Here is a 13239-nt window from a genome sequence, read left to right as displayed (position 1 = left end):
AGGCAGTTCCCTGCTGCATCTYGTCCTGCATCGCGACATCAAGGGGATCCATCAGTCAGGCACCGTCTGCCTTTCACATGGCACTTGTAGCACGACCCCTTCCCACAGCAGGCTCAGAGAAGTTATTTCCAGGTTCCACATCGTCAGGAGTTTCACAGCTTTCTGTAGGCTTCCTTTTATGATAAAACAGTGGGTAATACTCTAGTGTGTTGATTATCTCAGGTTCACACTGACATACCGGTAGTAGACAGAGACCAGTGATTTTTAATTGATTCCTAAAACAGTGGGAGCAAGGAATTTTGAAGCCTAATTGATCTGGAACTGAGCAATAAAGAATACCAGTTAATTCAAAATTACTCAAACAGCAGATGATTCTGCTTAGTTTCTTGTTACTAAAGTGCACTCAAGGACATAACTTTATTTCATGTGTTGCTGAAGAGAGATTGTAACCTTAGCCAAATAGGGGTCAGTTTGAACTTTCCGCTAGTGATGAGTAAAGTGCTAAGAACAGAGCTTGGCAGAGCTAAGGTCAGGAGCTGATGCTGTTTGAAAGTCCTTCACCCAGATTAGTAGTAGGTGGCATCACGGGGAACAGGGTGAGGTCCACCAGTGTCAGATTTCCAATGTCTTTACTTTCAAAATGACAGTCTATTTTGTTGACAACCATATCAGTGTTCATAAACTAAAATTAATGTTGTTAAATAGGCTTTGGATTTGATATGTCTTATCCTGTAAATGGCAACATTCAGCTTTGGAACCCCTGGATGAAGCAGTAAACCTAAGGTCTTCCACTTTATGGAGGACCTCTCTGTCAAGGTTGTGTTTAAAGGGTGGCCGCTATCCACATCACTGCGTCTACTTTGAAAGAAAACTCTGTCTGCCCCTGTTTCATGAGGAGTGTGCATGTGTGCGCGTTTGGCCGTGGGGCAGAGATGCACTGAGCTGGCTTGATCTCCTCGTCGGTGGGCACCTGGAGAGGGAAGTGCCTCTGTTTGCTGTTGTTGGGATATTCTGTGTGCGTCMGTGTGTGKTTTTTTTCTTTTTTTTAGGACACCTCTAAGGTTATATTTCCAGATGCTTATAAAAACACATGAGAGAGTAGGCTGAATCTTTCATCTAAATAGAATCCAACCTACTTTATCATTTGATAGTCTTATAGGATAGGTGGTTTAGGATTGCAGAATTATGGTAATTTCTGCGAAACTTTCCAGAAGAGAGGGAAGCAATAAAGATCCTTTAAGTCTATATAATTAGTTAATACTTCAGTTTTTTCTCCATTTAAGGACTTAAAATTTCCATTGATTAAAAAAAAATCAAATAATTTAAATGGAAATTTTGTATGTAAAAAATGATAAATTAGCATTTAATGATCTCTCTCTCTCTCTTTCTCTGTGTGCGTGTGTGTGTAACATCAACCCACGTAGAAAATTACATCTTTAAAAATCTTTTCTATGCATTAATTACTCCCAGAGAAATATCTTAAAATGGTCTTAGCATCTCTGCARTGCCCACCATCTTTCTTGCTCCATTTGTGAGCCTTTCAATGCCAAATTAATTCTGTAGTTCAATTCCTTCTGTAGTAAAGGATATAAATTAGCATTTCYGACTTCCATGCTTACTGTGTAAAATTTTGGTCACACCAACTCACATATATTGGCTTGTTCTGCTTCTTCCCCCCCTTTGCTTCTGGGATACCTTCCCCTAACACAGTACATTCCATTCTCCTGTCTGCTTCCCTAATTTACTGCCAGATATTCAGCAGACRGTTTAAATTTCTAACTCTCAAATCCTTTCTCTGTTTAGTCTYTTGTAGACCCTGACCTTTCAGAAACTAATCCCTTTTGTTAATCGTTTGCCTTACCCTTATTACACGGCAGGTTTTTGCACTAAATGGCACTTGTCAGCCTATAGCCTATTTAAGCGGCTCTGTTCTTACTTCACATCTCTATTTGCTCTTGACCATCCCTATCAGTTTCGTAACTGCAGCGAACTCTCTGTGTTGCAGGTTCGTTTCTAAAAGCGTGTGATACACTGTTCCGTCTCTGCGGCTTTAACTGTCACTTCGCTGCTCAGCAGACTCCATCCATCTACTTTCTGACCTGTGTCACTTAGCAAACCACCTTCTGGATGTGCTCTTCCTCTGTGACCTCATTATGAGACACCTTTTTTTCCAATACTTTAAGAATTTTGTTGCACTCTGTGCCTTGATTTTATGCAGTACTTTTCCCATTATGTTACATCTTCTAAAGACTTTGCAGGTTGTATCTTTGATTTCTACTCACCATTGCATGTGTATTAGTAAAATATTCTTCAGAATACTAGGTGGTGCTCTTTTTCTAGCCAAGGAGGAAAGAGCCTAACATGCTATTTCTTCAGTCCTGCTACAGAGGTTCCTTCTGTAAGGAATACAGTAAAGAGAATTGGGACTGGTAAAGCTTTTGGTTTCATTCATCTGGCTCGCTGGCCACGAGACAAGGGTTGTCATCACGAATTTCAGGGCTGAAGGCTGCTTCTCTAGAGATAGCAAGAAGCAGTAAAAGACTCATGACCCAATTAGCTCTGGAGGAAGCTCGGCAACATGTTCGCCTTTATGCAAAGCTCAGAGTGAATTATGAAGCTAATCTCACATTTTAAGGTTTTCTGCTTCATAAATACGCCACAGTTTCCATGTCTTACGCTCAAGGTTTGTCCTACAAAAAGGCTACAGATTGCATTTTTTTTCTCTACTTGGTTACAGGCGTTTCAGTTAAAGATGTCCATGTATATGTTTCATTTTTGTGCAGATGGTGAGAAATGCTCTCTCGTGCATTGATTTGAAGACAGAAGTGTTTGATAGCCAGAAAAGAATTTTCTGCTTATTTTAATCTGCTTCAGTGCAGACTAAATTTTGGAAGGGCATATGTGGTACCCATGATGACTCAGGCCATTTCCACCAGGACTGGATCCTTGCTTGATTGCCTCAAGAAAGGCTAGGCAAAAAGTCAGAGGATGTGGGTTTGGTTGTAGATATGCCATTGATCCTTCTCTATCTTGTTAAAGCGTTACCATTTTACTCTTCATTTTCACTTCTACCATATATTTGTCCTCTTTATTTGATCAAATGTGTTTGAGGGCAAGGATCATCTCATTATTCAGCACTACTGCCAGCCATACAAGTATACTATAACTTTAGTTCGCTTAGTTACTATAGACTTTCTCTTTGCGTTTTAGTGGTAGGAGGAGAGCAAGTATAGGAAAAACATGAGTTGATTAGGAACGTATCTAAAAGCTTTTAAAAAAAGCACTTATGGCCAATAGTACCATTGGCTGTAAGGAATTTGCAGCCAGCTAATCCATTTCAGCATGGCCTAAATTCGTTGCTAAGCTGTCTGGCTGCTGTTTGCAAAAACATCAGTAAAGGCATTGACCTCAGTAATGTAACATTGGTTAAATGAAACCTGAAATGAAAAGATGGGTAAAGGCTACAAGTGTGGCCATTGCTGTGGTTACCAGAGCTTGGCTGTAAGTTGTAAAAGAAGCTGTGTGTGTCATCCTTTCCTATAGCATCTGTTACATGGCAGGGCAGTATACTGCCCTCACCTTTAGAATAGGGAAATAAAGGTGGTTGGCTTGTGTTGCTCTGAGAAATCAGGTTAAAACTGTAATACTTCATGGATGGTTAACAGCAGGAGTGTCAGCAGTCTGTATCAGAGCTGTCTGGCTTGTGCTGCTGTCACTGTTGTCCCCTGTCATGCTCATCTGAATCAATAAATCACACTAATGAAGGGCAAAAGTCTCTTATTTTGTGCTTACAAAGCCAAGGACTGGTGCTGAAGTTTTACCGAAACACTATCAAAAACCTCTAAGCTTTTGAAGTATGATTTTTCCTTTGCTGTAGCCAAGTTGTGAGACTCTAGTGAAGGCTCAAAGATTACAGGTAGAATTGTAAGTAAAAATTAGTGCACTATTTGCCTTCATCATGAAGGTATACTGTCAAAATGTGGGTTACACAGCGGTTAGCCTTGCAAAGGAGCAAGTCTGGCAGTAGAGGGAAAGGCTGTGCAAGAGTGAAAGCTCTTTCACTTTTTCTGTTAATTTCTGTTCCTTCTGAGTGTTGCTATTTAGCAAAGTGCCTTTCGCATCTCTGCCAAGCTGCGGTAACCTCTGGGAAAATCTAAGTAGGCCAAATCCTGCAAATATCTGGAGTGCTCAGCCAGGGTCTCTGTTGGTGAGTCCAAAAGAATACAAGGAAGGATTTGGACTAGTACAGATAGCACTAAAATTTTGGGGGGGGGGGAGAGAAACTACCATAAGGTTTTAATGTCAGAAGGCAGTTGCTGTAAGAGAGTGCATGTATATATTTTTTTAATTTGAATAATTCATTGTTTCATTTTTAAATATCAGAGCGTTCATGTGTGCAGGGTATGGTTCATCTGAGTTTATGGTAATTTCAAATTGTTCGCTGAATTGTTTAGAAGCCGAAGTGGTTTCAAGGTGCAGAATTTGGAGTTGGGAGTTGAGATCTTGGGATCAGCTTTCTGGGTCTCATTTCATATCAGTCCAAAGTTATTTCAAGTTACAGACACCATGTCTGTCATGTCCCAAGTCGGTGAGGTCCTCTCCATATGGATTTCTGGTCAGAGCTCCGTATCTACCATTACAGAAATGCTTATTCCATCCTCAGTAGTCAGTACTGGACAAACAAAATCATGTTTTATTTTGTATCCCTTATGAAATACAGAGACATTTCCCATAAGTAATGAGTTAAAGGAAAACATTTTGAAAACTTGTTGAAATTATACATTTCCACTTTAGCTGATGGGCAGTTCTGTAAGATCTAACAACAATCGACCATTTCTGGCTTATCATCAAGAAATCTTGCTTGTAATCACATGTAGATGCTTTTGAAGCATTGATGGTTTTTGCTTTGAAGCAAAGAATAAAGAGCCTCCACCCTCTCTTTCGAGAGCATTTATAACAACGCACAGCAAGCTAGTAAGAGTTTTAAAATGCATAAAAGGTACTCACTAAGCCTTTTTTACATAAAACTTCCACTTTCCTCTGCTCAAATAACCCCCTTTTTTGGAAAAAAATAAGTTATGTCAAGTTTCAAAAATAGTTTGTTTCCTTTGTGGGAGCTTGGAAGAGATTGACCTTTCTCTGCGATGTGATTCAGCAACCATTGAAGGCAGTGGAAAGTGAGCCCTAAACACGTATGCACTTTGGGTCAATTCAATAGATTGTTAATACGATTTAGTGCAAAATATTCTTTGGCTTGTGYAATGAAATGAACTTGCTAAGTAGCTGGCCATATGTAATCAGTAAGGTCTGCTTTTTGTGCCCAGTGACACCCAGTCCGTGTTGCTTTCGTATGCCTCCCTTGGCAATATCAGAAGCTGAGGAGACCAGTTTCCACCTGTACGTCCCCGCCTCGCTTCTGTTTGCTGAAGGAAAGGAAAAGCTGTTTCTTTGCTGCTTTGTAACCAAGTAGGCCATGGCTGGATAAAGGGTGGTGAGCCASGGGGATGGAGAGTGTTTTGGCTTCTTCTGAGCCAGCAGGAGAGGAAGACAAAGTCTCCCCCATGAAAAATGCAGCCCTATTCCTCGGCCCGTGATTTAGTCCAGGTKTAGCAAGTTTGCTCTCTGAGCAGCAAGCCACCTTCCAACGCACTGGCCGCATTACTGCCTTCACACAACGCTAGCCCAGAGCAAGCAAGGGCTTCAGATGTTAACYCTCACGGACTGTTCACACCGTAACTGGGCAAACAAGTATTGCTTTAAATAGCTCTGCACATCACTGCTGCTACAGTGATACACGGCCAACTCAGTATGAACAATCAGGCGAGAGATTTTTGGCTGCCAGATAGTTCCCTGAATGCCTTCTGGAGAGAAAAAAACCTTACGTATCTTCTTGAGACATCGGTGCTGTCAGCTCCCCTGTGCAGGGGGGCAGGAGCGTGGAAGCCTGCTGGAGGGAGCCGCGGGACRCTGCTAGAAGGGTTTTCCCATTGCTGCCGGTTACCTCGGCCCGTATTTTTAATTTGCGTCCAGGTGGTTTGCAAACACAGTAAGCCTCCCACTCAGCTTGGTCTTTCCTGAATTTACAGGCTCGCTGGGTGTTTGATTTCTTCCAGCCTTTTCTGCCTGGTAGCACCTAGGGGAGCCAACCCCACCGAGGGCGCAGCTGCAGCGGCGAGCCCCCACCGCGGCTCGTCCCCGCGCCGTCCTGCCYGGGGGCGGCCCGCCACCGCCTGCCCGGCGAACGTGAGAATATTCGGGCTTCTCTGGGACGCTATTTTTGCATGGGAGCGAGGTCTTGGCTCTCTTCCCGCCTGCGCGTGGGCGCTGCAGAAGTCATCTGACCCCCTGCCACATTTCTGTCGGAGGCAGCTCCGGCGACAGCACGCTGCTGCAGTTCCCGCTCGCCCGCTGCGGCACTTCTCGCGCTCGCTCGTTCAGCAGCCCTTCTCACTGTGCTCCTTGCAGCTCCTGGGAAACTGGAGCAGCGATAACTTCTGGTGGTATTTCCCATGTCACTGTCTGCACAGGACTGAATTAATGCGGGAATGCCAGAAGATACAGGTACGGTGTGATGACTCCAYGTTTTGGAGAGTAAGGACTGAAATAATTTGTTTTTCATCTAGAATTGCTCTAACTYACTCGCTGATATTATCATCAGAATGTTCACTTACTGTTTACATAAAAATGCTGCAGAGGAGAAGATGGCTAAACATCTTTGTTAAATTATGCTTCATAGTCTTTTAATTATAKAAGGGATTTGAAAACTATGATGATGCAGCACTTAGCTGACAGCTCAATTTGAAAAATTCCTTGATCTCATTTAATTTAAATTATCTTAAATTTTATAGCAGATTCTAATGAAAAAATGCCTATTGCTTTATGCGGATGTATTRGCATGCTGGTCCTGTCTCCCTTCTTCTCGTAGTCTTGCTAAAAACATACCAAAATAGCAATTATATTGCTGCAGTAGCAGCTCCTAAAATTCAGCAGATTTCTACTAACTGAACTTGGACTTGGTAAATATTTCATTGTAATAATGACTGCAGGAGGGTAGCTTCTTCTAGGCTTGTTTATGTGACATGGATTTTGCACTGAGCATACGGCAATGTTTGGAGCCCGTGTTTGCGGACTGCTTGTGCCATATTGCCTATCTGATGCATGTTTGCATTACTTTGCATTCTGCTGGGTGACACTTCTCCTTTCCTCCATCTCCAATACCATAAACCAGCAGAAAAAGCAGAAGATGCTYCAGTCTTTCAGTAGTATTAATTATCTGCTGTCCTATATCAGCTATAGATTTCCACTTTGATTATGATCCAGAGGAAGTATTGGAAAAGGTATCCAATMCGTTTCTTTGTGCCAAAGGAAAGGCATTGTAAAAACTTGATAATAAGTAGTAAAAGCAGATATATAGTTTAAAAAATGAACACAATTATTTTTAACTATGTTATTTTATCTTTTTGGACTAAATTAATTAAATAGGGATCTATTGACATAAGAATTTATTGAATTTGCTGCATTGCCTATGATGCAGGATATTAATTAAAGAACTAGGTATAGTGCTTGCTTTAGAAGCAAAAAGAAGTCTTTGAAAAAAGAGTAAGCATTTCTTCAGAAGCTGTTGTACATGGTAATTGTATAAAAACTCTATTTGGGAGGTCAACTAGTTAGTGTACAACACTCAAGTGGTTCCAGCTCAGCCCTCTTTGTAATTAGCTGAAGTTTTTGAGGGGATATGTAAAGTGGAAATACAGAGCAAAACTTTAGCTCACTCTCTTTCCCTGTAAACTTTCTACTTCATTGCGATATATATGGAAGGAGAAGGTTTTGCATAATAATAAAAAGCACAAATCAGGATGCAGGCATRTTATCTTGAAAAAGGCTTTCAGTACAAACTGCCAATCGAGCAGTACGTGAAGGCAGGTTCCCACGAGCGGCTCGTGAGCTGTTCCAGCACATTGGTTTCTAGCAGTCTGCCACGGGGGCTGGTTCAGCGCCCGTTGGGGGGGCCTCCCATGCTCGGCGGGGCGCAGGTGCAGGCTGTGCCGAGCCGGGGCCACCACCAGCCCCGGGGTGGGGAGGGTGGTGGATCCCCCACTTTAGCATCCCCCTTTCCCTCTTCCTTTCCGCAGAAACGGCGGCAGGGGCTGGGGTTCACCGTAGAGGTCTCAGGCACTCATGAGAAATCGCAGGTTCTTAGAAGCAAAACAAACTCCCCGCCCAAACCCTTACAGTCAGTATATTGAGAGCTCGCATCCATGTAGTTCTCTGAACTACACTGATTTCCTTCTTACTCATTTATTAGTGTATTATGTTGTCCTTGCCTCCAGGCACCTGCTGGAAGCACTCCTAGTCACTGTGTTTTTGCAGATGGGCACAAGACAAGGAGAGACTTGGGGTCACATTTAGGCACTAAAGCTGCAACAAGTGCTTAATGGAGTATTTACAGGTACTTACATGCTAACTTCCTTTGCTTTCATCCTGTGTTTTTAAACCTAGCCCCAAGTGATTGCACACCAGAAAACACCAGAAATGTTTGGCAAAATAAGAATTTGAGTTCAAATCTCTTAATTCTGATGTGGTGCTACGATTATTTGATTCTCTTTTAATCCTGCTCAGAGAAGATTGCAAATTTAATTCCGCTGTAAGCACTTCTACTCCCTCTCCCATTGCTTCATACAGTGCTTCAACAATCAATATTTTTGTTCTCAAATACTTAGTGAATAAATGGCATTCAGGTCTCATAGTTGTTGATTTTGAATTGCAGTGACCAACTCAGGCCATAGAGATGAAAGGTTTCAGTGTCAACATTTCCGAGATAATTTTCTGTTAATCCAGTCATGCTGAATAGTATTCCTCATCAGAGCCGAGCGTTTTTGTTCCAGAGTTGGAACGTTGCCTTTGTCTTTGTTGCAAAAGTGGAACATTTTTATGAACTAAACAACTGATATTGGTAATTTTAGATATTAATTCCTTTATAGATTTTTTTTTGCTCAAATATAAAATGGTTCAATCTCTTGAAAGGAATGTAATGGGGTATGAAAAAGGGAAGTTCTCGGTGAATTTATACAGGAGCCAGTAGTGTTGACAGTTTCTAAAGAAGGCTTGATCTAGCTTTTCTTCTGGTGGAGGGCTGCTATTAAAGGCAGATGATACTGCATATGCATTTAGAGCCTGAAATGAAGGCTTGCTCTTTTTTAAGTGAGTCTTAAGAATACAAGACCAGAAAAAAGCAAGAATGGAGAGGAAAAAGCACACAACAAATCCCTCCCATCTCTTTGTTTTCCTTTTATGTTTGTCTTCAAGTTCTGATCATACACTATCCATCAGAGATCTGCAGTGAAATATTTACACCTCCCCTGAATTGAGTGCTAATTGTTAGGATTATGAAGACTTGTTCTTTAGGAGTAAAGTATTTATTCACATAAACATGGTCTATTCATTCACATTACACTTCACTGTTTATTTCACAGTAGTCTTTAAAATGTTTATATGACGTATCACGGAGGAGCAAACACTTGTCAGACCTATGATTAAGTCATGTAATTTCGCACTTCATCAGTTCAAGCCTCAGTAATGATGAAGAGCAGGAAATGTAAGATGCTGTTTTTCAGAAGAAGGTTAAGTAGTGGGGAGTGAATCGGACACGTGACCTTATTTTTGTCCGTATATGGGACAAAGCAGGTAAAACATACTGCACACCTTCCTGCTACGTAAACACCTTCTGTTTTGTGCCTTAACCGAGGCATGAGTGGAAGGGGAAGACCCATCGCTTTGTGCTCATCTAGTGAATCTTTATTATTAAGCATCATATTAGAGGTTTGATCTCAAGTTGGATGTGTTTTCCTAAGCATGGCATTTTTAAACTTTTCAGTACTTGGTTTCTAAGTTCAGTAATGGCTTCTGTGTGTCCTTATTGCTAAGTTAAAACAAAAGGGAACAAACTGGAAAAAATGCCTTAGGACTCTGCTTACTGATGCAGTCTCTAGCCATGCGTTTCTTCATGAGGTTTGTGGTCTACCAGGAGGACCACCTGTTACATGGCTGTCCAAGAGCCTGATAACAGGAGGGTTTGCTCATCCTCTGCGTGGGCCAGGCGTGGGTGGGCAGCGAGGTCCTTTGCTCAGGATTTCTGTCAGACATTTGCTCATGGCAGAGGGAAGCTGAAGGCATCGGAAGTGGTGGCATCTTCCCTCCTGGGCTCTGGAGAGAACCTGCCCAGGGTCTCGAGAGCCTCCTCCCTGATGCCACCAACATCAGCTAATTTTATCCCACTCCAACAGCAGCCATGTCCCAGGCACACCTCTTCCTTACCCTGGCACCTCGTCCCAGTTCCTGCTGCTGTTATATCTAAGCTAGTCTAGCGTGTTGTTTTTTTTTTTTTTTTTTTTGATTTGTGGGATTTTTTTTTGACCCCATCTTTTGTGGATTTTCATGGGACCTGTCACAAAGTCCATCTCTGTCAGACTTCAGGCTTTACTCCAAAGCACGCAGTATGAGAAGACAAGGTGCTGTACTTTTTTTAACATTGAAAAAACAATGTATTTTATCCTTTTTCTTTTTTTCATCTTTATTAAAAGTTTAGACAGTTTGTCTGAAGTTTTCCCTAACAAAATGAGCAGGGAGAACACCAAACTTAAAGGGAGTCGATATAAACAGTTGAAGTTTGGCAAGGTTGTAAGCCCCCTGGAACTGTCCTGCAGTGCAGCTTTAATAATGAGCGATCCCGCAATCCTCTCTTCCCCCATCGTACTTAGAGCCAGTGCATGTGGCTAGAGCAAACAATACAGAAGTAAATCTGTTTGTGGAAATGCATTTTACAATTTTTAAACCACTGCTAATTCAGTAATCCCTACTGAATCCAGAACTAGAGAGTTACGGACTGTCCAGCATGTTGGAGAGAGGTGAGCCTGATTGCTGAGCCTGAGTTTTGCCATCAGAAATTTGTGATCGCTGGACATTGGACACAGTTTTTGCATACCAGTGAAGTGCTGTGAAAGTGTATGCTGACTCATTTCTTTCCTGTRTTTGTCTTTGTCAGAAAGGAAGTAAAATAAAACCTTTGTAGGATTTAAGGATTTGTGGAGATACCTCTGCTAAAGCAGCATACTGGCAAACTAGGAGGAAGACAAATTTGGAGAATCAGGCTTTCCTTTGTATTTCTGTTCAGCAAGAGTCACTCAAGATGGAAATTTCTAGTTTCATTAAATTCTGCATACTAGAACGCAATAATGTAATCATTTAATTTTTAATGAGCTCTTTAGTGGGTTATGATCAGATGAGTTACATTTCATAAGCAATACAGTATGTTACCAGCTAAATATGTCGGTCGTATCTTCTGCTTTGAAGACAAGTTTTGATACCTAAAGGCGTAAAAACAGAATGCTGAAAATTACCGTGTAGCAGATTTACTTAATAATGACTTGAAATGCACGTATGTTAAAATTTTAAATTAACTAAGATAATTAGTTTGAAAGCATTTCCATTTTTAAAAATTTTATCAACATAAAGCACAATATATTTTAAAACAAACTATTCAAATTTAGACTAACATTAATCACATCATTTTGTTCTGCCAGAAGAAAGAATAAGTATTTAAAACTACCATCAAAAGCTCAGCTTTATAATGAGCCCAAAGGCACTGTATTCCCACTTGGTTTCACGGAGGCTTTTGCATGAAACACTGATTAGCTTAGTTCTGAACTGAGTGGAAAGCAAAACAATTATTTCTCAGTAACATGCATATTTTAAATATGATTTGTGTTCTTTCAGAATTAATGAAGAAATTCTAAAAGAAATACTACATTATTTTTTAGTTTGTTATGTATTGATAATTCTTTGTTATTTTCCAACTCTATCCCTTGGTGAGAAACTACTCATAATAAAAAATCTCAAGGCATTCAAAAGAATAGAAAGGATGTGCCAATGGGTGAAATTTCTTTCATTTGGATAGCATAGTGTAAGAAAAGGTGTTCTGGGGTGGCTTCCCAAATACTGCGCAGCGTAGTCACTGTCAGAGTTTGGCCCCAGGACAGGTCTCTGGGTTAGCAGTGGCCTTCCAGAGGAGCAAGCAGCGATTCGTCTTCCTGCTGGAGGAGGCGGTCAGTAAGCTCCAAGGGCACCAGGGCAGGTAAAGCCACCTTACGCTGTTGCTTCTCGGTAACCGCAGCCTTGAGCTTCCAGGTGAGCAGCGAGGGAGCAAACAGACGTTATCCTTCTTCAGTGCCAGAGTCGAGCAACGCCATAACCTCCAGCCATGTGCAGGGGAAGGTGTGGATGGTCATCATTTCAAAGCAGAAGAYGTACATATACTGAAAGATTTCGGTAATGTCTGTCTTTTGTATGAGAGGTGTCAGAGAGCAGTAGACTGTATTTTCTCTGGGAAGGTTTTGTTAAGCAGAAATAGTACCTTGCAYTTACTTTAAGAATGTCTTTGGCATACACTTGGCTTTTCTGCACAGAATTTTATTTCCTTAGTGAGGTATTTGGAGGAAGGATGCAGGGAAAATATTCAAGGGCTCCTTGAACTCTCTGGTACATCCCTTTCCTGCCTTACATCCATCAGGGGCAGAAGCATGGGCCAGCAGAGCGTTGGACTTACGAGGGTCCTCACCGGTGGCAGGGGGAGATGGGAACCGCGCGCAGAGCTGTGCTGGCGGGGGCACAGGCTGCTTCCTGCTGCCAGAGCTTTGCAGTGGTGGCTCGGTGTCTCCAGTCGAGCAGGTCTAGCTGGGGCCTGCCGCAGGTCTCCTGGTTTTTCGGTTAAGTAGAAAATAGGGTCAGTCAAGAATTGTCAYTTGCCACTGCTTTTCAGCAAGGAAAGAAAAAAAACCTTCCCCAGAACAACAACAACAAAACCCTTTTGAAAGTGTTTTGAAAATGGACAAATTCATATGTATGTGGGCCAAGATGTTTCACCATTTTCTTGAGGAAGAAAACCGAAGTTTTCCCTGGCAGCGGGCCAGCGTTTCTGCTGCAGCGAGCGGGGGCGCCCCGCCGGGCAGGTCGCCCGGGCACGGAGCCTGGAGCCTGGGGCAGGCGCGCCGGGTGCGCGGGCTCGGAAATTCAAACGCGTCCGTCGTCCTGAGCAGGAWTCTCTATTTCAAATGTGACTTTTCAGGCCAAAGTATTCTGAGTGTAGTGGAGTGTTTTTCAGTCCATGAATTAAATGCTACAAATCTGATACTTGTGAACAGTTTTGGGGGAGAGAAAACCCTCTTTACCAAGAATTAGAAACTT

The 13239-nt window shown here is 42.0% G+C and overlaps 1 protein-coding gene across 7 annotated transcripts in view; it reads left to right on the top strand.

Annotated features, from left to right (window-relative positions):
* ABLIM2 (actin binding LIM protein family member 2) overlaps positions 1-13239 on the top strand; it is a 141129-nt gene that overhangs the window by 24664 nt on the left and 103226 nt on the right. The window contains exon 1 of one of the 7 annotated variants that reach the window (XM_085309613.1): positions 6476-6561. The exons of the other annotated variants lie outside the window; for them this stretch is intronic. Within the exon in view, the coding sequence (XP_085165739.1) occupies positions 6546-6561 (16 nt within the window). The 5' untranslated portion in view covers positions 6476-6545. Of the gene's footprint in view, positions 1-6475; positions 6562-13239 lie in introns of those variants that run through there. 7 annotated transcript variants of the gene reach the window in all.

This window comes from Rhea americana, unplaced genomic scaffold, assembly GCF_003343005.1.
Source record: "Rhea americana isolate MKP2758 unplaced genomic scaffold, rheAme1 scaffold_30, whole genome shotgun sequence".
Lineage (NCBI taxonomy): Eukaryota > Metazoa > Chordata > Aves > Rheiformes > Rheidae > Rhea > Rhea americana.
The sequence above is the reverse complement of the archived record's forward strand: the minus strand, read 5'-3'. Positions and strand labels throughout refer to the sequence as shown.